The sequence below is a fragment of the Podarcis gaigeae genome (genome assembly GCF_964106915.1).
Source record: "Podarcis gaigeae genome assembly, chromosome: 5".
NCBI classification, from domain to species: Eukaryota; Metazoa; Chordata; class Lepidosauria; order Squamata; family Lacertidae; genus Podarcis; species Podarcis gaigeae.
Window position 1 is genome coordinate 20316148 of NC_139681.1, and position 26403 is coordinate 20342550.

The 26403-nt window shown below is 42.0% G+C and overlaps 1 protein-coding gene across 15 annotated transcripts in view; it reads left to right on the plus strand.

Annotated features, from left to right (window-relative positions):
- ZMIZ1 (zinc finger MIZ-type containing 1) overlaps positions 1-26403 on the plus strand; it is a 377100-nt gene that overhangs the window by 251256 nt on the left and 99441 nt on the right. For all 15 annotated transcript variants that reach the window (XM_083738291.1, XM_083738293.1, XM_083738280.1 and 12 more), the window contains one exon: positions 1371-1476. In XM_083738291.1, the coding sequence (XP_083594417.1) occupies positions 1371-1476 (106 nt within the window). The remainder of the gene's footprint in view (positions 1-1370; positions 1477-26403) is intronic.

Sequence of the window (26403 nt, forward strand, 5' to 3'; positions counted from 1 at the left end):
TTGCACACTAATGAGTGCCCTCTTTAATTCATCAAAGGTCTTTTGTATTGAAGCAGAGGTGACAAAAACAATTTATTTCTTGAATTGTAAGCTCTTTTGAATAGGGTGTAGCTGGAAATAAAGGTTGGTATAAAAGAAAAGAAAAATAATGCCACTAAATGTCTTGCTGTTCGTCTTTAACTTCTGTTTTAAAGGAATGTTGGGGCAACTCAGAAATAATACACATATGATATAGTGTGTATAAACTGAGGCTACTTTTGGATTCTGGAGGTTCTGCTGATCTGATCACAGCTGTGAGTTGGAGGACATGGCCAAAGGTCACATAAAAGCTGTAGTCTTCATTGTAAAGCCATTATTTTGATAAGTGGTTAAAATAAATCAAATGTGTTTCCCTTATTTTCATTGTGCTGCATTGGCATGTTTTGTTCTAAATACAATAACTGAGTTTCTGAAGAGCACATTTGATCATTTTTATAGGGTCCAATGCCATGTGAATAATAGTCCCTGCTTGTACAGGGTGAGTCCTTCAAAAGAGATGCTGTGGAACATGTGTACTCTGTATCTATGGGGCTGCTTTTAAAGTTCTCACCCTGTACAAGCATATCTTTGTGCAGCATCAGAGGCCCATTCTTCTCCCTGGATAGAAAGTAGCATGTGACCTGACATACTGCCAAGCTTACCTGTACCTAAGATCTTCCTGAATCTGCTGTGTCTTCCCCTCAGCTTCCTTGCCATCCTGATAATGATGAGACAAATGTGTGTGTATAAGCAGGGCAATTCTGGTAGTTAAGGTGCAGTCTGGTAGTCAAGATCTCAAGCCAAGTCTCAAATACAGTGAAACATGAAACAGCTGTCTCCTTTAAAGTTCCCTTTAAGAACTTGCTTACATTTAAATCTTGGTAGTTTATTTTTATGTTTAAAGAGTCTTTCTCTCATGGCAAAAAGTCAAAATGATGGCTCTCAGATTCAGTGTATGCTCTGCTGGTAAAGCTGTGGGAGATGGTGTATTCCAGTGGATAGATGTGTTATCGGCTTGGAGCCAAGTTTAAGTCCGTGTTCATTTCTGGGCAATCTGGATGACGCTGTGCCAGCTCTCACACAATCCACTTCAATCCTGCAGAATGTAAATAGGAATTGTAGTGGCCTGTTTTACAGGGTTGTTGCAATGTGGCTAAATGAGAAAGAAATTAATGCACATCTTGTTTCACAAAAGCTCTATGAAAACCACAGTGACTTTTAAAAAAGACAGAGCAACAAACCCCCTTGGTACTTTTCTTTATATTGCGGGTGATGCTGCAAACACGTTGGCTAGCTTGCTACAACTGTGCAGTAACTCTCAGTGAATGATTCCCTTTCTTCCTTCTTCCCAGGTTGTTAGCAGAGTGGCAGCACAGCAGGGCTTTGACCTGGACCTTGGATACAGGCTGCTGGCCGTTTGTGCAGCCAACAGAGACAAGTTCACGCCAAAATCAGCTGGTAAGAAAATTCCATTTTTCTTTCTAGCAGTTGCCTGTTGACAGAGAGAATCTTGACACACTTTGCTCTGCTGTAGGAAATGGATAGGCTTCTGCCATATAGTTTAGCATTACTAGTATGAAGTACTGAAACAGGATCCCTGACATCCATTCCCTTTCTGTATTCCTCAGGCTATATCATTTATTTGCCACACGAGCTACAGAGAAGTGCTGCCTGGGTGTGCATGTGTGTACTGGACAGACAGACATTTTTTGCAGTTCTTTGACATTTCCAGAGGAGGGATGTTGCAAATATGATTTCCTGCTTCAAATAAGTATCCACTGCAAGTTTAAAAACATTATCATCCAATCCATAAAAAAGCTGCTACAAGTGGGTACATGATATGATTATCAGTTAAGCCAACCACTGAGATGATTTGCAACAATGCTACTTTGTATTGCACAACAATACAAATGGAATGGGGAGCATGATGCACTGTTAAACCTATTGCAGTTAACATGCATGTGTTGTGAACATTGCATATCATTTTTTGCAGATGAGTGTCTTAAACATGATGTTTATGTGTGGGAAAGTGGCATTATCTATGGCAGTTAAGGAACAGGTTTCATTGTGACTGGAGAGACAAATAAAAATGGAAAAACTTCAGCAATGTGTGTGGCTGTTGTGGTGATGAGGAATGTCAGTTAAGCTTTCAGGTGTACGTGTGGTTATCTCTGGACTTTGTGTTGTTTCTTAATATGTTTTGGTTCTAAGAACTTCGATATATTAAGGGTTGTGCACATGATTCTTACAGCAACTTTATACATAATAATTTCCATTCCAACTCTCCCATTCCACTCTGTTCTTCTATACCTGTGATTCCTATCTAGCAGGGGCTTGGGCTAATGACCCTTGAGGTCCCTTCCAACTCTACACTTCTAAAATAAGGAGTCTCTGATACAAATGTTGACGTCTTAGTAAAATTGGGTGAAAGAATAAAAGGAGAATTCCCTGGATGCCTAGATCCAGGTTTGAGGCAAGTTCTATTTGGTGAGAGAACCCCAGCAGAAATTTACAATCCCCAAACAGGCAGGAAAGCAAAGCATGGAAATATAGGCTGTTGGACCTTTAAAATACCCCCTTCTAAGTTACTTCCAAAGTCTCCCGCTTCCCTTAGCATAGAAAGAGACTGTGCATTTGGAGAGTTAAAAATGGCTTGCTTACAAACACGTCACATGCTTTATCAGCTGTGATCCTGCATTGCAGGGAGGTTGGAGTAGATGGTCCTTGGATCCCTTCCAACTGTAAAGTTCTATGATTCTAATTTCTGGACAGAACTACATGTTTTGATGGCAAACATGTTTTCCAAATGCATGTTTGCTGGTTAATAGTAATGAAATGACTGAGTTTGGGCACAGTGCTAAATTATAGTTCAACATTATAAGAACGGGCCTTGGGTTCATGCACTCACCCCTTCCAACATGATCACGGGGAGCAGAGTAGACTTCTGACTGAAATTTAGCATTATTTCTGGACTCAGAAAAATGGCAGCTAGTATTAGCTGTTATTTAGAACAGCCTTTGACAACCTGGTGTCCTCCAGGTGTTTTGGGATGTTTCAGCTGGCTGGAGCTGATGCGTGATGTCGACCAAAACATTTGCAGGATGCCAGGTGTTTCCTAAAGTTTATGAATAAATAAAGGTAAAACCCAGATAAACTGTGGATACACAGCTATGGTTTAGAGAAGCAAGGAAACTTCAGATTGTGGTTAATCACCCTGGCTTGATGTGATCATCAAATGAAAGGTGCCCTAGAAAAGAAGGAGGAGAAGGAGAAGAAGTCTAAAAGGGGTGGTAGTGAAGATTTTATAAACTTCCCAGCATAATCACCTATATGAGATTCTTACTAAGATCACAGAAATGACTATTTACAAGCTTGGGTTATTGGAGAAAGAGATGTCTGCCTTAATCCTTCTCCATTAGTCACTAAGCCAGCCTTTCTCAACTTTGGGTCCAGGCCCGTGTAGAGAGGGCGGGCAGCCAGGTCCACTTTTCCTGGGCCTCAAAGGGCTCAGATAGCCCGGGGTGCCTGCCAGGGGCCTGCTGGACTTACGCTATCATGCCAAGAACAAGACCCCTACCCTGAGGCTCAGACAAGCTCTGCACAGGCCTGCTTGGGTCCCTAAATGTTGTTGGACTGCAACAATGTTTCCGAGCACAATTCAAAGTGTTGGTGCTGACCTTTGAAGCCCTAAATGGCCTTGGTCCAGTATACCTGAAAGAGCGTCTCCACCCCCATCCTTCTGCCTGGACACTGAGGTCCAGCGCCGAGCGCCTTCTGACGGTTCCCTCACTGTGAGAAGCCAAGTTACAGGAAACCAGGCACAAGGCCTTCTCGGTAGTGGCACCTGCCCTGTGGAACTGTTGGAGATAAGCAGTGTCCAGTGCACAGCGGAATGATGAAAAGTACGTGCCAACATGCTCTATATTACTTTATTTACACTTCAAAGCTGGTAATTTACAGAAAAACATCTTCCCTCTGCCGGAGCAGAGAAAGGCATCCTCTCTCCTCTAAAGCACGGAGAGAATCATACTGAACTGCAAAGAACAGTGAAAAACAGGAAACCAGTGTACGTCACATCCAGTCTCCTTTCCCGTGAGAAAACCCAACAGCACTTGACTGTGGAATGTAAACATTGTCTTGTGACAAGCACTTCGCTGCTCAGTGAAGGAAGCAGAAACCAACATCCTCCCCCTTTCTGTGAACATCACTGGGCAGCGTGTTCGTACAATATCAGTACAAACCCAACTTCTGCACATAGGTACAGTGTTGATCCCTTGATACAACCTTGGACAATACATCAGCAGGAATTTCATTACCTGGCATATAGGACACAGTTACGAGTCCCTTCTGAATACGTTCCCTAGCATGTTGCAACTTCAATTGCAAGTGCTTCGTGCTTTGCTTACAACCTTCAGAATTCAGCAAAGCCAAACATGCTTTGTTGTCCTGGTAAACCTGGATTGGACATTTGACAGGAATTTTCATGTCTTTGCACAATTGTAACAACCATTCACAATCCTTAAGTGAATAAGACAGTGCATTCAGTTCAGCTTCACAAGTACTTAAGCTAACTGTTGTTTGCTTCTTGCATGACCAATCAAATAGACCCTGATTGTACTTATAGCAAACTCCAGACGTACTTTTCCTGTCTGTAGTGTCACTTCCAAAACTTGCATCTGCAAATATCTCAAGACCACCAGACTTCTGATTGTTAAATCTCAGTCTGTAATGCATAGTGCCTTTCAAATACCGCGCTATGCGTTTCAGAGCTTTCCAATCCTTAACAGTAGGATTGTTGACTTGTCTGCTTAGCAAATTACAGCTAACAGCAATGTCAGGTCTTGAACATCTGGCAATGAAGTTTAGCTTGCCTAGCACACTTCTGTACAGTGTAGTATCAGAAAATGCTTCTCCAGTGTCATCTACCTGATAACCTGTTGTCATCGGTGTGTCTACAGGGTTAGCATCCATCAGGTTTAGTTTGCTTAACACATCAGCAATTTTACGTGACTGGTGTACTAGAATGTTACCATCTTGATCTCTCTCTATTTCCAGAGATAGGTAGTTTTTTACCTCACCAAGATCTTTCATGTCAAAGTGCTCTTTCAATTGAGCTAGGGCATTATTGTACATTGTGACATTCTTCCAAAAGAATAAAAGATCATCAACATAAAACAAACAATACAGTTTCTTTTGCCCCTCCTCTTTGACAAATACGCATGGATCAGCTTTCCCTTGCTTAAAACCTAGAGAAAACAATACTTCAGTGAGTTTTGTGTGCCAACACCGTGCACTTTGTTTGAGACCATAAAGGGACTTCTTCAGAGCACAAACAAATCCCTGTTTTACCTGTACGCCATCAGGTGGAAGCATATAAAGTGATTCACCTAGAGATCCGTACAGAAAAGCTGTATTCACATCATGGTGACTAATGTGTAGATTCTCTTCTGCAGCTAGCTTGAGCATAAGCCTAATGCTCTCATACCTCACGGTGGGTGAGTAGGTCTCGTGATAGTCTTCACCTGGTACCTGTGCAAAACCTCTGGCTACCAATCTGGCTTTGTGTCTGACTATCTTGCCATTTTGATCTGTCTTCGCTTTGAAGACCCATTTGCTTCCAAGCAGTTTCATTCCTGGAACTACTGGAACAAGGTCCCATGTCTTGTTCCTTTCCAAGGAATCAAGCTCAGCCTTCATGGCATTTAACCATGGCTCAGCTTCCTTTGAATCCAAATCCTGGATTTCTTGGAAACTTGAAGGTTCAAACACCTTCTTGGAGCTTTTAACAGCTGTTACTGCTGTCTTAGCAAACTCATCAGCAAATCTCTTTGGAGGTCTGCCTTTTGTTGCTCTCTGTGACCTGCGAATTAGCCTTAAGTCTTCAACACTCTCCTCTTCCTTCTTGGGAGAGAAGTGACCTATTGTGAACAATGGTTCCTCTAATTCTTGATCAGAGCTTTCAGAGGGTCGCATAGAGGCTTTCGCACTCTTGAAATCCTCTGAATCACCCGATTCAGTTTCAGACTCAGAATCAGAACCTTCATCAGTGGGTGTGGGTTGTTGCGGTTGCTTTTGACTATCCTCAGTTTCATCACTGTCATCAGGATAACATTGGAAAATTCCCACATTCTCCCCCCACTTGGCATTGTACTCAACACTTCTTGTGAGCTTAATTTCCTTAGAGTCAGTCATCATTATTCTGTAAGACCCTTTCTGATAACCTAGAAAGATACCATGCAATCCACGCTTGTCTAACTTGGAGTTTTGTGGTGAGTGAACCCACATGTCAGAACCAAAAATTTTCATGTGTTTGATGTATGGCTTCTTGCCAAACATCTTCTCATAGGGGGTACAACCAATCGCTGAAGATAACCTGCGATTATAACTGTAAGTGAAACATGAGAGAGCTTCGGCCCAATAACTCTCTGGAAGATTGGCATCATGCAGCAAGGTTTTTAACCCTTGAAGCAATGTCTGATTTGCTCGTTCCGCAAGTCCATTCTGCCATGGCGAGCGAGGACTAGACAAATCGTGTTGAATTCCTTTCTCAGTCAGAAAAGCTTCAAACTGCTGAGAAGTGAATTCTCCCCCGCGATCACTGAAAAGAGTCTTTACCTTCTTACCATGCACATTTCCCAACCAAGCACAGAATTCCTTGAACCTTGGAAAAGCCTCTGATTTCTGCTTGAGATTGTACACATAAATATACCTGGAAAATGCATCAATGAGAACCATGAAGTACCTGTTTCCACCCAAAGAGGGCGCTAGTGGTCCAACCAAATCAGCATGAACAACCTGGTATGGTTCTGTAGCTTGCCCACTAGACACCTTACCTTTCGCAGCCATTTTTACCTTGTTTGCTGCGCATGCCTTGCACTTCATGTGGTACCTGCAGGGTTTAATAGTCATACCTTCAACCAAGGCAGGCATTTTAGATACTGCCTCAAAATGCAAATGACCAAATTTTCGATGAAAATCGTGAATACATTCTGCATGCAAACTTTTGTTAGAACCTGCAATGCAACAAGTGTCATCCTGCACAACATCATCAAAATACAAAACATACAAACGATCAACATATTCAGCATGCAATACATAATCATTTTTCTTTGTGATGATGCACCTTTTGTTCTTAAAGGAAACGTCAATTTTCCGCTCATTCAGCTGTCCAACGCTGAGCAGATTATGCTTGGCATCTGGCACATAAAGCACATCCTGTATCGATAAGTCCAAACTGTGAAGAACAACAGTTCCGTAGCCTTTACTGGGAATTGTGTGGTCAACCGCCTGGTGAATCGCACCTTCCTGCGGTGTAAAAGACACGAACAGTCGCTTATCGTTGCACATGTGGTGGGTCGCCGCTGAATCAACAACGAAGAAAGATCTAGACGTCTTCTGGACCTCTGCAACCTTTGGAGTGAAGCGTGAGACCATTGCCTTGTGCTGCGTTGTCCTGGACACCGGACCTTTGCCTTTGCCTCGGCCTTTTCCACGCGATGAGCTTTCGCTGCGCTGCTCTGTCTTGGCCCTGGGATATCTGCATTCCCTCTTCATATGGCCTAGACGTCCACACGAGTAGCATTTCACTGCCTTCAAAGCTTTGGCGCCATCTGGTGGTTCCACTGCACTATGGGGTGACGTCTGTGAAGTCTCCCCCTTGTTGATGCAGCTAGCACCCTGGCGGTCTGCTTCATTCTGAATCATGGCAGTATCACAGGCTACTCTGAGCTGAGCATGTGGCTGATTGGCATCAGATTCCCCACTTGCATCAGCCAGCCTTCTGCAGCTAGCCATCATGACTCTGGCATTAGCCTTCTGCGTCATCTTTGCTGCTTTAAATCAGGCTGCTTTATACATGCTGCGTCTGTGTACAGCTGCTTCAATCCAAAAGCAAATTCAAAAAACAGCCTCTGCCTGTGAACCTGTGCCTTTCTGCTTAACTGCTTTGCTTATCTGCAGCTGCTTCAAACCGCATTCCAAAGGCAAGTTCAAAAGTGAAAGTTCTCTCTGCTGTCTTAAATTCATGCTGCGTCACTGCTGCAGCTGCTTTACTTTCGATTTCCCCCAGCATAGGAAAAATTTATCCTTCTAGCCTTTTGCCTGTGCCACGGCAAAACCGGCTATAAAAGTTCAAAGTCCAGCCATAAAGCCATTAATTAGAAGCTGGCAGGCTGCCCGGAGCTGTAGCACATACCTCATCAAATCATCTTGACGTGCAGAGATATCGTCCGATCCGGCCCTCTGCATTCCGATCCTTTGCCGGCACTCCAATTCTTTGCTCTTTGTTCCTTTGCCAGGAGCCCGACTTCTGGAGTCCATTCTCAAAACACTGCGTTTTTCTGGGCCCGGAACCAAATGTTGGAGATAAGCAGTGTCCAGTGCACAGCGGAATGATGAAAAGTACGTGCCAACATGCTCTATATTACTTTATTTACACTTCAAAGCTGGTAATTTACAGAAAAACATCTTCCCTCTGCCGGAGCAGAGAAAGGCATCCTCTCTCCTCTAAAGCACGGAGAGAATCATACTGAACTGCAAAGAACAGTGAAAAACAGGAAACCAGTGTACGTCACATCCAGTCTCCTTTCCCGTGAGAAAACCCAACAGCACTTGACTGTGGAATGTAAACATTGTCTTGTGACAAGCACTTCGCTGCTCAGTGAAGGAAGCAGAAACCAACAGGAACGCCCGCCCACCAGATGTCAGAGAACAACAACTACCAGACTTTTAGAAGACATCTGAAGGCAGCCCTGTTTAGGGAAGCTTTTAATGTTTGATGGACTACTGTATTTTAATATGTTGTTGGAAGCTGCCCAGAGTGGCTGGTGAAACCCAGCCAGATGGGTGGGGTATAAATTATTATTATTATCATTATTATTATTATTATTATTATTATTATTAATCCTGTGGCAGTGATCAGGGATGATGGGAGTTGTAGTACATCTGAGGACTCACGGTTGAGAAAGGCTGCACTAAGCTCTGTGGACAGAATCTTCACAGATGATTGGATTTCCTTTAAATCTGGCTGTTAACAAATTTCCTAGTGAGCTATTCTATGGAGTGATGGTATCAAGTTTTTGTACCGTGGATCATACAGGAAAGTTACAAGAACTGCATTTTTAAAAATAGCTGTGACCCATTTGTGGAGCCCAACCATCAGTTAAAAGACTAATGTTTTAGTATTTAAGACCCTGCCCCGTCGTGTCTTTTTTCCACTATTTCTCAGACCAATAAGGGAAAATAAACTAGGGTGTATGGCTTTTCTCTGCCTTTTTTCTGGTGCTTATGAAATGGTTGTGAGTTCAGTTAGCATCTTGGTCGCCAGAAAGAAATATAGATACATTAGCTAGATTTATGGCTCTGTGGTTGCAAAGAGAGATACTTTCATGTGGATACAGTCAAGGCTAAATAGAGAAAAATCAGGATAAATTTTGACAGCAAACTTCCAGCTGCACTTCCCAATACCCGCCTTTCTAAGAAGACAAGACCTCAGACATTTTTACTTTGTCACTGATACAGCAGCAGCAATGTGCTTGTTTTTGTGAGCTGAAATCTTGTTATTTGAACCAGTCACTTTTAAGAGTTGGCATTTTGTGCTACTTCTATGCTGCCAGTTCGGAAAACATTTCCTCCACAGGGAGCTTGTTGTGTGAACTGTTACAAATAGCTCTGTATTTAGCATGATGGGCCTTCAGAGAACATCATTGCACAAGGGAGATCAACTTCCTTATCTTCTTAATAGATCATATCCAGCTTTTCTAATAGAGTAATGTTTTAAAAGTAACTGGCATGAGGAAAATGTCACAGTCATGACAAAAATTAATTGGCCATTGGCAACAAATGGCTTCCAAGTGTTTGTACAATAATGGAGCTGGATTTGAATTAATCTCCATGTTTATTGGAGTGAAATTAATTCAACAGAATTGGTGGGGAAGTGTGCCCGTTCATTCAATTTCCATTTTGCAACTTTCTATAAGTTAATGACTTGGTAGTTGCTTAACTTGCCGTTTTTAATTTTAGTCATGTCAGGCTTTAACCGTAGAATGTGTTCTTAAGAAGTCATTTGCAATCCTTGAACAATTTGCGTTCATGATCCTTGCAACTCTGTAAGGCAGGTTATTATTATGATGCCTGTATTGCAGACGATGGGATGGGTACAGCCACCCAGCAAGTTCAGGATAGAGGTAAGATTTGAACTGGCAAATTCTCTGCTCAAGGTCTCAGCAAAGGAAGGATTTGCTGAAATAACAATTTGAATTAGAATACAAAAATGGGAGGTGTGAGAAGGTCAAGGAAATAAGTGAAGGAAAGAAAGCTATGTAAAGGTTCGATTTGTTCTTTTTTTTTAATTGATTGTATTTTTTCTGTCTTTTTTATTTTTATTTTTTCTCTTTTTTCTTTTTGTAACCTTTAAAATTTTGAATAAATATTATTAATAATAATAAAAAAGGTCTCAGCCACTACACTGCACCTGAAGTGATTCTCCTGAACTACTTTGGATCTTTTCTGACATTTAAGGGATCCTAGGAAGTCAGCTACTCTTACGATTAAAGTTACTTGCTATTAATCAAAATCTGCCCTTTTCATCTGGGACAAATATCTTTGTGTTTGGGGGCATTCCCAGATGCCCGTCCAAAGTAACCCATCCAGGTACTGTATTTTGACCAGTGCTCTCTTATCTTCTGCCCAATATAGTTATCAATATCGCAGTGTTTGCTTTTCATTTGCAAGTCTTTACAGACTTCGGTTCCTGTATGATCAACTCCTATGAGTGCCATGTTGAAAAGTGTTTTATCTCAGATTTCAAAGAGAAAACACATGTTAGTGTAGTTATGGTCTTTTTTTAGAAGAGGACATTCTGCCACATTTTAGCTTAATGGTCTTCACATTTTAGAGCTCTTTGCTCTTCTTATTTTGGTAAAGAAATAATTCCTTTTGGGGTCATCTGTGCTGCTAACCAGGATTTTGAAGTGATGATTTTAAGTCTTATTTGTTTAGCCTAGCTAATCCCCAGTTATCCCTGTGGTTAATTTGAATTGTTTTTAAGAACGCTAAGGGCAGGAGTCAAGTTGTGTGAACAAGCATCTGAAAATTAGAGTGCAATCCTGAAAGAAGGATATAATAAAGTTGTCCCTGTGTTACGCCCTATGATCTGCTACTTTGTCAATGTAGCCTTGGCATTTCCTCCTTTATTAACAAGAATAGTGCTTAGTGTTATGGAGTATTCAAAGCACATTGTCGGGCCTTTCCGCTGGGTCCTCTGGAGTTGGCCACCCCTCTCCGAAGCTGGGCAGTGTGCCAGGCTGGGCGCAGTGGGCTCCCTCAGGGGCACGCTCAGCAGGAGCCCGTGCTGATGCCAGGCACAAACGATCCCTTGGCATGCAAAAAAATGTGGGTGCCCTGCCCCTTCATGGGGAATGTTGTGGGGGCTGGAGCACCCACAGCCCCACACACTCAGCACCGATGAAGCACATCATATAGTGCATTTAAGGTGGAATTGTATTATGATCACCCTCCATATTGCGGATGGGGGAACAAAGTGAGACTGAAAGACTATTATGTGCCAAAGGCCACTTAATGCATTTGTTGATTTCCCATTTCAACGTCAGCCTCTTAGTCCCTGCAAGTTCTGCGCTCGACTTGCTCCTCTCTCTTGGCAGGAGGTCAGATGCAACATTTCCTACCTTGAAGGTAAATGAAACACAGCTTCTTCTAAATACACATGACATTTGGTCCTGAAACAATTGTTAGCGAGTGGCATTGGCTTGTTACCGCACAGCAGGTAGGTCATGAGCTTGTTTGCTTCCACACTGCAGACCTCTACACTGTTTGACTCTACGCTGCCTCCCTCTTTCATTGAGCCACATTGAGACTGCATAATGGAAGAAGTAGGGACAGTATTGTCTTTCTGGGTCCTGGCATGACTCCATTCCCCACCACTCTATAGCTCATTGTTGCCTTCTCACAATGCTACAAATTCCTCCAGGTCAGACATGTATCTTTGTCTAGGCAATATCCATTATTGCTGCTTGATTTCTGCCTGTCAGCCTGCTAGACCCTCTGTATATCCAAGTATACCAACTTCCTTTGAAAGCTGGAAGGATGTCAGTTTCCTTATCAGTCTTCCTGCCCTCCCTCTTAACAGTTTCCTTGCATCAGACCTTGGCCTCCAATTGACTATGCCTTTGAATTGGCCCTTCCTTCAGGAAATTCCCATTCTTCATGTAGCTACCAGATCAAGGCTTCTCGTACTTACACTTTAGCTCTCTGCATGTTCAGGTGCCAAAGCCCAGTGCTGAGAGTACATATTCAGAGATAATGACAATAAAAGCAAAAGTCACATGCATATCCTTTGTATTGTATTATATTTCCTGTGTAAGGTTGTAATATGAAGTTCATGCATTCTCCCCAAAGTAGGTTTCCTTTGTTACTCTTTCCATCCAGAGATGCTTATTCAGATTGTTAGAGGAGAGTCATGGTACCCTCCAGATGTTATTGGACTCCAGCTCTCATCAGGTGGACTACAGCATAGCTAGTGGTCAGGAATGTAGTCTAAAACATCTGGAGTACACAGTATTGGCCACCCTTTTGCTAGAGGCTGAAGCAAGAGGAGCATTGTCCGCCTCCTCTATATTTAAACAACAGAAGGTGATACATGGCTTTCAAAGGATCTGTCTCAGCAAAAATAGATATATTCCTTTTGGCACTTATTTGGGATGGGGTGGGGGCTAAAAGAAGGAAATAAACCTGCTATACTTAAATGTTTTACAGAATAATTGAATGGTGTGCTGTGGTCCGTTTGTTCATTCCTTCTGGTGCTGCTTTGCTCTTGGCAGAAGGGCAAGCAGGGGCCAGGCAAGGGGACTGAGTGCAGGATGAGATCACACACAAAAGCTTTGTCAGTGAGAGACACTGTTTGATATCTCTGCAGGCAGATGAAAGGGAGAGGGGAGGTGGGAGGAGCAGCTCCAGGGCAGGAATGTGCAGGAGAAAGTACCTTTGCAGATACTGAAGCAAATTAATCTTAGACCACCTGGATAGGAGGCTCAATGTGAGATGTTTGATAGCAGAAATAGCAGTTCTGTTCTTTCCTTCAGCTCACTTCAGATGTCAACCAAATTTCAATCTTGATAGTCAGTGACTTTATTAATTTTTTAATATAGTGAGAGGGGAATGCCGCTGAATCATCATTGTGCTTGTCAGCTTTGTTTTAAAAAAATACTATTTAGTAGTTTTGAATGTATATGATTAGGTAGTGTTACAAAGGATGTGTCTTGTGGTACAGTCACAAGAGTCATATCATGCCTGTATCACTTTAGGTGGAATGTATTGCATCTTTGACTGGTTCACCGTGCTGCAACCATGTCAGGAGAAAAGAATTTTAGCTGCCTCTTCAGTATGCTAACTTTCCATCTGCAGTGTTTTTGGTTTTGTTCAAATGTATGAAGCTCTACCTGCAGTCTTCAGTGGGACAATCCAGGAAGGGGCAGTGTTCAATTTGGCCATTGTTCTGTAATTTGTCAAGATTGCTCCTTGCCCTTCAGAGTTTTGAATAGGGTTTCTGTAATATTTAGTAGAAGTAAACTTTTTAAAAACTAACATAACTTGGTTGCTCTGTTTGTTCAGTCTGTTTGTTTCCTAAGTTATTTAGAGTGTGTCTGGGGACGTGGCTTAAAGAAAGATGAATCTTATGTTTGTGGTGGACTAAGTCTCTGTGGGTTTTCTGTTTTGGTTTTGTGTGTTAATTTTCTAAGAAGTCTCAATTTAATATGCTGAGAATGACATGCTGGCAGTAAAAAGGGAGGGTATATACACCCTGAAGGCGGGATTCAGACAGAGGATAAGATGAAAGAAACAACAGTTTCCTAACAGAAATGCCAAATGTGACACAGATTGATTTAAAACTAAGGTTCTCTGGCTTTGTCTGATTCAAGATCTGAATTCCATAGTATGAGCTTGCCTCTTTGTTGAAATTTTCCATGTTTGAAATCCTGGGTCAGTGCTGTGTGTGGAATCACTTCAAGCTAAAAGAGTCAATTTCAGTTTTGTCATTGGCTTTGAACAGGATAAATGTCTTTTGGAAGAATGATTGTGGTCAGAAGCATAGAGTCCTAATGTATGATAAGCCAATAAGTATCGAGTTCCTTTCCTCCTTTTTCCTTTTAACCTACAACGTGTCTCCTTGGCTAGGTCACTTAACCTGCTTGCCCCTCTTACTTTCTGCTTATAGGAAATTACCTCATGCAAGCGATCGTTTGTTTTTACACAACCAGGTGTGAGGTATTATGGAGACTAATCACCACTGGGGCAGGGGTAAGGGGATTTCTTTCACTTCTGTAAATTGGTAATATTTCCCTGGTCAGCCACTAATTATGCCTAGAGAGATTTGATGGCTCTAATTATTGTGAGGGTATTCATATCAGCAGAGTTATAACATCTATGAGCAGTGTTCAAAATTTGCCAGGCTTTTTGTGACCCACATGGTGATCACAGGATGATAGGTTGGCGACTGACATTTCCATCTGGTTTGCCCCTCTACTTTTCTCAAGCAGGTAAGCAGAAGAACTTATTTATTGCATTGAGATCCCACCTTTTTCTCCAAGGAGTAGTAGATTGTCTATACCCCTCCTCAGTTAATCCCTGCAATGACTCTGTGAGGCTAAGAAGCTAGTGAGGGTTGGGGCAGGCAGAAGGCTAGAGGAGGAGATGTGAAATGAGGAAGGGTCCGAGAAGGAAGACTGAGTGAGGGCACTTTATTGGAGAGAGAACATGGACAGGTCAGGGAGGTGGATTGAAATGATCAGCTGCTAAATCTTTGCCTGCAAGAATTTGGTGGAAGGGAGATTCAGTGTAACTCCCTCTGACGTTCTAATGAGCTGCATCTTCCATATTCTCTCATGCATGATGGGAAAATGAGTGCTAATTCTCCTTAGAAAGCCTAGGAAGGAGAAATAGGATGAAGAGAATGGTGGTCTGTGGAAGGAACTTTGACTTCAACAAAAAAATTACGAGGAATAGATTGAGCCTAGATTGATTGAATAGGTCATGGAGTTAATGCACACGCATCCAAAAGTTAAAATAGCAATACTAGCATGGAAAAAACTGGTAACTATTTTAATAAAACTTTGAAGGCACTTCTCAACACCACTGACAAATAAGCCCACTATATCTCTTAAATGGGACAAAGAAATACAAAATACCAGTCCAATGTTTTTGCACACACAAAAATCACTTGGTCTCTTTATTATTCGTCCTTTCCTTTCATCACAGCTACCAGTAATTTAACATAAGGGAAGACATGTTTCTTGGGGAATTTTTTTCAAAGTCGGAAAGAACATATTTTCAAGTCATCTTCATGAATTTCCATCAGTTAATCTAAGACCCTTTGTAAAAGAACCAATTGATGTAACACAAGCCACACCAGTCCTTGTGCAATGAAAATGTATAAGAACCCATTTTCATTCATTTCAGACTTCATTTTGGAGAGGCTTCAGCATACCAGGTTCTTCCCTGGGGATGTTATTCTGAATATTGAATATCTGAGTAAAAAGTGGGACAGTTGGTTTCCTGTATGATGAGCTCTCCTAAATCAAATTTGTCTTCTTTGCTTCAAACATCATGGCTTTCCCATCATGGAGGGGGAACCCTAACAAATCATATTATTTGATGTGCTTACTGCAGAAGCAATTTCATTAAGACAAAAAAATATAGCAGCTTCTAGGATCCCAGTGTGAAAAAATGATTTGCTGCTGGTCTAAAATGAGATCTGTAGATGCAAATAGTTAGGAATTTGTAATGGTAGTTGTCTCCCGCTGGGAAATATTGAACCAGCCTCATGGCCTTGAAATACAAGACCACAATGTGAAAAGGATATTTTAAAAAGACAACTGGGTGTTCTCTGTAATACTGCAATCCAAAATGTAACTTTCTCCAAACAGTAAGTACTCATGAAAACTCGACTGCTTCCAAAGTGCTATGTATCATCCTGTCAAATCCAGTTTTTTGCTGAGTTGGTGGGAGTTATATAGGGCCTTGCCCTATTGCTGAAAACCATCTACTATCTGGGGCAGCACTCTAAACCTGTGGGTCCCCAGATGTTGTTGGACTACAACTCCCATCATCCCTGAGCTCTGGCCTTGCTAGCTAGGGGTGATGGGAGTTGTAGTCCAACAACATCTGGAGACCCACAGGTTGAGAAAGGCTGATCTAGGGTCTCCTGTGTGACTGTGAAGTAGCAGAGGCTCCTTCACTGACCCGATAACTTTATCATCATTATTTACATTTTTTTATTACATTTATATACCACCTATTAATAGAGTCGAAGAGTTGGAAGGGATTGTGAGGGTCATCTAGTCCAACCCCCTGCAATGCAGGAATCTCAACACACAGCCCCCCATCCAGTGTGAAACCCTGCTTTGCTTGCAAATGTGCTAGCAGTTTTATTGCTGCACATATTGCGTGTAATTGTTTTTATATTAAAAAATCCCCACTTTTTGTTCTCTTTAAACAATGCGGATAAATGTTTCTAAAAGCCAGCCAAAATGCAGAAGGATAAAATAATTTTTAAACCAGAAGATTTAAAAATGCTACCCAAAAGATCATATTATGGGCACCATTTTGGGGAGGGCATTCCTTACAACAGATGTCACCACCAAAAAGTCCCTCTTCCTTGTCACCACACACTCTTGGTCAGGGGAACCTAGAGAAGGAGCTCTGATAGATTATGGCAGTGCTTTTCTTTGGGGGGGGGGAGACACAGGGGTACACATACCCTTAAACATGTTGTGAATCTAAGTTTGGCCTCACTGAGGGGCAGCATTTCAATATGAGTAGGAAAATGAGAGCACCACTAAAAAAAAATTGGGGGGGGGGAAGCACTGGATTATGGAAGAACTTCCACTTTTTCTTTGTTAAACGGATGGTTGTCTTTCACTTATTATCCTAACCTGTTATGATAGATCCCTAACTTTTCTGACATACCTCCATTTTCCAGTGTGCATTCACTCGAGGACTAGAGCAACATGGTTTTGGAATCTTTTCAAATTATCAAGTCCTGAATGAGGGGTTTTTGGGGTGGCAGTGGGTCTGGAAATGTGCTATTTTATTTAGCTAGGGCTCAACCATCAGAAAGAATATGTAAGTTAGTGTTGCGGATAAGCCAGAATGGACATAACCAAAAGTGATGCTTTTAGACTCAAAATGCTGATCTTACACTGACTAGTTATAATCCTTTCATGGCAAGAAAGGAAAAGATGACTACAGATTTTAAAGGCAGAACCCGGGGGGGTTGGGGGGTTGGATCTAGGAATTTTGAAAAACAGGAATGGTTGTTCATACATGTTTAATAATGAATATGTACTGGCTCATCCGAGCAAAAAATAATAATTGCAATAATCAGAATAGGGAGCACTTGCAGCTCATGTACATGAAATGTATTTAGCATTTGTAAATGCTGTGTAAAGAAAAGGATATTTGTGTGTGTAAAATTTTCATCACACATGTTTCCACGGTGGTTAAAATGGTTTCAGTGCTCTTTTTCTGGCAGTCTGGGCGCAATTCTAGATAGATACCTCTTTATAGGAAAGTATGTAAGCTATGGGGTTAGCTGGTACCTTGAAAGCTACATTGTGCAGCCATAAACCTCACAAAAACTAGAGAGAATGGGGAAATGTAGGAGAGAATTGATTTAAAGAGGCCTGGCTATCTTAAACAAGCATTTATATTAATTTGGCTTTTTGTGATTCATATTTTAATACCACATAAATAAATAAGTAACACACTCCCCAGCTTTATCTCATTAACGAACTGGTAGTTAGTTTTTTTCCCCTACCCAAGGGGAAGATGCAAAGGACACTATGATCTTCTCCTTACACAAGTAGTCTACTCATGGGACCTTCTGTAAAGCCTCCTAAATTAGCTAGGGCTGATTGTTAAGCTTTTAAGCATTGTTCTCTGCTTAAATAACATTGTAAATTTGCCCTGATGTACTAGCCAAGGGATTAACCAGAGAGGGAGCTCTGCAAAATATCAGATTTCTTCCACTTTGTAAAATTCATGCCAGAGGGATTGATGGGCTGCTAGTGAAGTTAATAAAGTTATCAACAGCAATTAATTCAAAAGGGGAAAGCAGGTAAGAGAGCTAAATAAATCATCACTTTTATGTTAAAATAATGTGTTTAACATTCTGATCATTTACACACATCTTCTAATCTTTACCTGACAGCCTGCAAGTTAAATATTTAAGACTCCTTAAGGAAGTAGAAATGAAATAGGAAATGTGGGTCATTGTGTGTGTGTGTGTGTGTGTGTGTGTGTGTGTGTAGGGGGCGGCATATATGAAAATTGAAGGATTACTTCTTTTCTGCAAACTGTGCCTCTTTCAGGTCTACTGTGGGTACATGACTTGAAGGCCCCCCCAAATCCTTGAGTTTCTATTAATGTATACTTATTAGAACTCATATTCACATTTTCATTGTCTATCTGAGCCCTGTTTGAAAGTCTGTGTTATGCTTGATAACTTTGGTTGCTCAGGATAACTCTCCATTATTAAATCCAGTTGAAAATGGATGCTGCCCTCATATTCAATTGTAGTTCAATCATATTTGAAATCACCATGATGATTATTAGTATTATTTTAGCTTTAAAAGGGGGGGGGGCGCAAAGCGGATGACTCAGCATTAATATTCTGGTTTTTATTTTCCTTTTTCTCCTAAACACACAGCGTGGGATGTGACATAATTGGAAGTGCTTTAATTTTTCTCAGTTTCATGTGGTCTTCAAACAACTTCCTTGTATGTTGGTGGCAGATGTTCAGAATTGCTTCCTACCAGTTAAACATCTGGTGAAAAATGTCCAAGTGTTGGGTTGCGTATGTTTAAAGGACCAATTATATGTGCATGACTTTTTTTCTTTAGGGACTCTCTCAAGAAAAAATGGAAGCAGCTAAAATGGAAGCTTTGCCATGTGACTAAATGCACAAGTGGCTCCAATTTATTGGGCTCTGTGTGGGGAGAATATATGGAGTGACTATTTAAAAATATTCTTTCTTGCTCGTTTTCAGTGTCTGGGTTGGTTCACTTGGGGAGAGGCAGTCCGTGAGGTATTGCGGTTCTGAGCTGTTTAAGGCTTTATAGGTCAAAACCAACACTTTGAATTGGACCTGGAAGCTAATTGGCAGCCATTGTTGTTGGGCCAGGATTGGTGTAATACAGGGGTCAGCAAACTTACTGCACCTCAGGCCAGTGTCTCCAGCACCGATTGGGCGGCGGAGCGCATGCCCATACGCGTGCGCACACGCTATTTCCTGCGCACTTCCAGGTTGGAGGTGCACTGGAAATAGCTTGTGCGCATGTGCACAGGCCTCCTCTGACCCGGATGTGCACCAGAAATAATGCTTGCTCATGCGCACAAGCTATTTCCTGTGCTCCTCCAACCCAGAAGTGGGCAGCTGTGCAGCGCAGTGCTGGTAAGAACAGGGGTCGCTTGGAGCCAGATAAATGTGTCCCTTGGGTCTTATCCGGCCTGCGGACCTTAGTTTGGGGACCCCTGATGTAATATGCTCAAACTGTCTTGCTAGAGTGAGCAACCTGGCCACCAAATTCTGCACCAGCTGAAGTTCCCAAACTGCCTTCAGAGGCAGTCCTACTTATAACACACTGCAGTACTCTAACCTAGAGGTTACCAGAGCATAGACAACAGAGGTTAGGCTATCTCTGTCCAGAGGGGTGGAGCTGGGCCACCAGATGAAACTGATGGAAAGCACTCTGCACCCCTGAGGCCTCCTGAGCCTCAAGCGACAGCAAAGTATCCAGAAGTACCCCCAGTTTACGCACCACCTCCTTCAGAGGGAGTGTAACCCCATTAAGAGCAGGCCACCTCCCATCCATCAAGCCTAGGGAACCACCCACTAACAGCGCCTCAGTGTTATCTGGGTAGAGCTTCAGTTTTTTGGATCTCATTCAGTCCATTACTGAGGCAAGACAACAATCCAGCACATCCACTGCCACACCTGTAGATTTAAAGGAGAAGTAGAGCTGTGTGTCATCAGCAGATTGCTGACAGCGTACTCCAAAACTCCAGCTGACTGCACTTAGTGGTTTCATATAGATCAGGGGTCAGCAAACTTTTTCAGCAGGGGGCCGGTCCACTGTCCCTCAGACCTTGTGGGGGGCCGGACAAATTCCTATGCCCCACAAATAACCCAGAGATGCATTTTAAATAAAAGGACACATTCTACTCATGTAAAAACATGCTGATTCCTGGACCGTCCACGGGTCAGACTGAGAAGGCGATTGGGCCAGAACCGGCCCCCCGGGCCTTAGTTTGACTACCCATGATATAGATGTTAAACAGCAAAGGGGATAAAATTGAGCCCTGAGGAACTCCACATTGAAGGTTTCACAGTGCTGACTACCACTCTCCAAGTATCACCCTCTGGAAACAACCCTCCAAGTAGCACTGGGACCATTGAAAAGTGTTGCCACCCACCCGCAACTCAGACAGCCGCTCTAGAAGGATATAATGGTCAATGATATCAAAAGGCCGTGGAGAGGTAGAGGAGAAATAACAGGGGCACATTTCCCCTGTCTCTCTCCTGACAGAGGTCATTGTACTCAGCGACCAAAGCAGTTTCTGTATCAAAACTGGGCCTAAATCCCAACTGGAATGAATCTAGAAAATCAGTTTCTTCCAAGAGAGCCTAGATCTGGTCCACAACCGCCTGCTCAAGAACTGCTTAATTTTAGGTACATTTAACATGAAACATTTTAACATTTAGAGCCAGCACTTGGAATTGTGTTTGGAAATGGATCAGCAACCACTGCAGCTGTTTTAAAACTGAGAAGATATGTTTAATGCAGCCATTTCTAGTTAGCAACCTAGCAGCTCTATTTTGAGCTAACTGCAGTTTCTGAACATCCCCACATGCAATGCATTGCTTTAGTCCAAAAGCAACATTACCAGAGCATGTGTAACTGTGGCCAGGATATTTCTGACTGGGAGGGATTTGCAACTTGTGCACTAGCCCCAGGTTGTGGAAGTTACTTCATGCCACTTGGGTTTCCAAATATAAGGCCAAAACAGATTTTATAGAGGGAATTCTATTCAGAACAAGCCAAATACCACCACTGCAGTTTAAAGTGAAAACAAAGCAGTAAAACAAATAATAAAGCAAAACAATAACAAAATTAATAAAAGGTAGGGGCGGCAGCAGCAATTAACAAAGGTGAAGAGACATTCAAGCCTGTAATCATGGCTTATCATAGAAACAGTGGCGTAGCATGGGTTGTCAGCACCCGGGGCAAGGCAAGTAATTTGCGCCCCCTAACCAGTGGATTTGCGCCCCCTAAACCTAACCTAACCCTAACCCCCAGATGTTGCGCCCGGTGCGGCCGGCCCCCCCTGCACCCCCCACCCTACGCCACTGCATAGAAATCATAGTTTTCACAAAATGCTGAATATGTGAGCATTTGTACACATTCCATTGGAACGTATCCCTCCCTCTGCAATTGATGCACATGTGGAAAGGCCGTCAAAGTGCCTGAAGAAAGCATCTTATGTGAGAGGATGGCATTCATTAAAGTTTCACTGTTCTGATGCATTTGTAATTCATTCACTGTTCCCCTTCCAAGTATTTGGTCTCCAAATCTCTGGTTTGTATTGTCTTATTCCCACCCAGCATTACTGTGCTCATATTTTTGGAAAGAATGGATAGCAGGATTTTTTTCCCCAAAGCAAAAGCTGGAAGATAGTAACCTGACTATTTACTCCAGTTGCACCCTGGAGCAAGAACTTTTGGCTTGCTTCCCCCAGTTGGACAAGAGAATATTGGCAGGAGTCTTTTTTTAGTGGCTGCCGACCATCAGAGTTTGCTCCTGTGCCATCTCTCCTACGTGATTGGGAAAAAACACAATCCTTTTCTTTTTTAAATCGTCTGACAGTTCCTATATCAAACAGCAATGTATATTGCCATCACTTGGCGATTAACGTGTATTCATGTTGGGCATTAATGATTTAATGCACGAGCACCAGTGCTTCAAAATGCAGGCTGCTTGATACTTATTTCTCTGTATAGCCACTACGTTTTTGGTAGATTAGCTCTTAAGAAGCTTCCTCGTTTTCCCTCTCTTAAACCCATAAGATAACAACATCAAGACATGTCAAGGAATAGATGATTTGTCTGGAAAATATGCCGTGAAGTGGTTTGATATGGCTGTGCAACGATATGTGTCAAAAGCAATAGTTTTTAGCAGACCACAGGCACAAACCAAGAAGGTCTCCTGCACAAGCCCCATACTTGAAATTAACACTCCTCCTCCTCCTCATTTCAGTTTGGTTCACACAGGAAAACTTGTCATATTGTGGATGCTGTATCAATCAAAAGGGAACAATAGTAATCATTTCTAGCATCAATATAATGCTAAAGCATTAGAGCATTTGATGACTTTTCACATACGTCCATTCCGTATTCTTTTTTACTGTAGCCCAGTGAGGCAGGTCAGTATTATTAACATACCACAGATGTAAGATGGGGGGGGGGGGGAGAGAGAGAGAGAGAGAGAGAGAGAGAGAGAGAGAGAGAGAGAGAGAAAATATTGGTGTACCTTCGGTGACATAATGAGTTTGTGTTCAACATGTAATCTGCACTGTTTAGATATCTTGACTCACAGTTCACACCCTTAGCCACTATAGTTACTTCAAAAAACAATTGAACAAGATGTGGTAATGGCTGCCAATTTAGACAGCATTGAAAGGTGGTTAGAGAAATCTATGGAAGATAGGGCTATAAATGGCTACTAGTCATGATAGCTATAGGTTATCTTCAATATCCAAGGCAGTAAATGCCAATTGATGAGGAACCAATTGCGGAGGGCCATTACCCTAATGTTCTGCTAGTGGATTTCTATCTGGTTGGCCACTTTGAGAAACAGGGTGCTAGCCTGGATAGGCCTATGGTCTGATCCAGGGGGCTCTTTTTTAGGAGCAGAATTTCCAAGCTTTTGTTTGGGGGGAAGTTTGTTTAGCATCTGCTGATATTGAAAACTTTGAAAACCTCCTTGACCCTTGTACTGTACAGAATTTTTGTAATATCTAATACGTCTGTATAATGTATTTCAGTATTTACATTCAAATGCAGATGTAGTAAAGCTATTAATAGCGTATCCTATCATTTTTTTCACAAGTACGAGGGAGTACTAAATGTGAACAGCTGTACCAATGCAATATGAGGCTCATCAGCAAATGTGTGGGGGAATTCTGTAAGACACTTTTTGCCTGATGGGAACCATACCTAAACAGCCTGAAAGACCCTGCTGTATGCTTGCTTCCCATGCCAATCCAATAGCCTTTGAAGGAAGTGGACTGGCTGAATGACATGGTTGATTTCTACACCGGTGTGATTGGTCTTATTTCATTTATATAGTACTGTACAGTGTTTCCAAAAGTGGGCGATACCACCCAGTGGGGGCTGCTGGAATGATCCAAGGGAGAAGTAGCCTCGGGTGCAGTTGGGGGGGGGCGCGCATTGAATAAAAACAAGGGCGTGGGAGAAGAACCAAACCCATTCATATATGTTTCATTTGTTGTGTAATGACGCTTACTACCATGTCGGTAACCTTCCCTAGATCCGGCAGTTGTGCTGAAGGCAACAGGTTTTCCTGACCTTGGTTGAACCCATTTCAGCTTCACTCAGGCTCAGGAAGTGGATCAATTTGACCAATGGCAATGCTTCTTTGCTTAAAGAAGGTCGATTTCCAAGGGGGCGCTGAGTAATGTTTTTTTCCTGAAATGGGGGAGGTAGGCCAAATAAGTTTGGGAACCTCTGATGTAGAATGTGTAAGAGCAAGAATATTTCCCAGTGCCTGGAAGGGACTCTTCCTTTTCCTTATTTGCTTGAAGACTTCAGGGCTGGGGGTTTTGCGTGGCACTGAATATCTTGATGCCAGAGTGCTGAGGGCATTAACCTTTTGACCAGCTGGTGGTGAGTGGGTTTGTGGGCATCTCTTTGTGATATAGACCAGAACAACTGGAGGTGGGGGAAGAGACCTAAGGAGATGTTTCCAAAAGGAGATAAATAAAAGAAAACCCATTTCTTCATTTACCATCAACAAAGATGAGCATGAGCAGGTCTGCTAGTTCTTTGGGACTAGGCTGAATTAGCATTTGAAATGGAAGCATCTTCATGGAACCAGAAAAGAATAAAATCAATAAAAACATTACATTAAAAAAAACCCTGTTGGTTTCTGTTTAAAATATTGTAGATACTGTGTCTTTGTTTTTGTAACTTGCTTGTTGCAACTTGCCTAATAGAAAGCAAAGAGTTAAAGCCCTGAAGTCTTATAAATGGAGGTAAGTGCTGACGCAAGGTCTTCAGTACTTTTCTGACAGAACACCCATCTTTAATTTGCTTGTCCCTTTACCCATATAACATTGTACATCTGCCCTTGAAAATAGCTCTTGCAAGCACGAGTGTAGCCAGGGAAGTCAATTTCGCAGAGGTTCCTGTCTGTGTCCTAGCACTGCAGGCAGACAGCCTGGAGCTAGGAGTTATTATCGGCTAAACAGGTATATGAATAATTACTAAAGAGAGAAGCCTGGGTTAATTGCAGTTTTTAATCTTGTTCTCATAAATTCTTAGATAATTTTTTTTCCCAGGGGGGAGCATTCAAAAAAGCTTCAGTAAGTGTTTTCTTTTCCCCAGTGATTTATTATTTATTTTTCCTATCATCATTTTACATAATACCTTCACTGTACATGAAACTCCTATCAATTTTGTTTATTTTTGTAGGACATGTATATCCCACCCTTCCGTTAAGTAAGCTCAGATAGACCTCAGGTTATATTGTTTCTCCCGTCATAGAGGAGAATTTAAACCCCAGTCATGGGGTTCCAAGATGTTTTAGCATTGTGCACAGTTTGACACACAGGCACTTAGCTAAAGTCACCTAATGGCTGAGTGGGGATTTGAATGACGTTGGACCAATATGCCCCCCCTGAGGGGGAGGGGAAACCCTTGGGGATATCTTGCTTCACTTCTAAGCTTCTTAGATCTCTCACATCATTTCCACATGTGTGCCATCCCTACTAGAATTGCTTCAAAAGTTGGCATTTGGTCAACATAGCTTGTCTTCGTAGAGTCTTCACAGAATTGTAGAGTTGGAAGGGATCACAAGGATCATCTAGTCCACACCCCCCCCCCCAATGCTGGAATTTTTTGCCCAGCATGGGGTTCGAACCCACAACCCTGAGATTCCAAGCTTTAATGACTGAGATATCCCAGAAATCAGAGTGGCTGCTTAGAGGATATGAGGTAGTCAGACTTCAGTGCAGGCATATATTTTCTTCACATGCCATATTGTAGTTGACTTCAGGGAAAAGTGTGCATTAACACATTCGCTTAATGTGCCAGGTGTCTTACGACACCTTCCATAGGAGTTTTTACCATTACAATCCTACACTTCAAAACAAACATACTTAGACATGAAAAAGCCAAGACATTTTTATATGTGGCCTTTAAATTATGATTATAGGGGTATTTTATTTCCCTAGAACAGTCTATATTTAAGAGAGCAGTGGGGAAACATAAATATCACTTATTTCCTGGAACTGTTTCTTGGAGCTCTACTCACTGCTGAACAAACTTAGTTTCTCATTGCTACCCCACAGAGTTAATATACCTGCTTTTCTCTCATTCTCATGCTACTTCTGGAGTGAATGTGTGCCTCATCTCTCAAAACCATACTCATTTGGTTCGGCTGCTTCGTATGTGGTTGCTCTTTCCTTTCTCTTTTTAGTATACAGATAAAAGGGCCAAGTGCTGTCATCATGAAGTTCTGTGCAAGAATTTGCACAGCACCTGCATAAAGCTTGTGACCCACCAAGCCAACACAGCCTGCCAGCCATGCATAGTTCAATAAACCTTTTTATTGAACTCAAGCCTACATGTATACATTTTGGATATGACTGCTTTAAAATAATATGAAATATTTGTTCAGGGTATATATGTGTGTGTGTGTGTGTGTGTGTACTTGTGTATGTTATCCAAAGGCAAAAACTAGGCAAAATCTACCATTACAAAATAGAAGCCATGTTTTGTAGGTTCTGGAGCTAAGTATCACTCTTGGCCCAGTTCTTCTCTATGGCAATATTCCGCCCCAATACAGACATTTACTCCTCCCTGCTTTAAGAAGACTTCAGTGGGAGCTTTTAAATAGATATCCCTGTGAGACAACATTTCCCATGATGTAATTTGACACACAGTCGTCATTGGAGCTTAAACATAGTAATCTTTGAAAATGATTGGGAATTTGCCCTGGAGGGGGGAAGACCTGTTATGATTAATTTCTACCAATGATAAACCACTCCTTGTCCAAAATGCAATGTGCTATG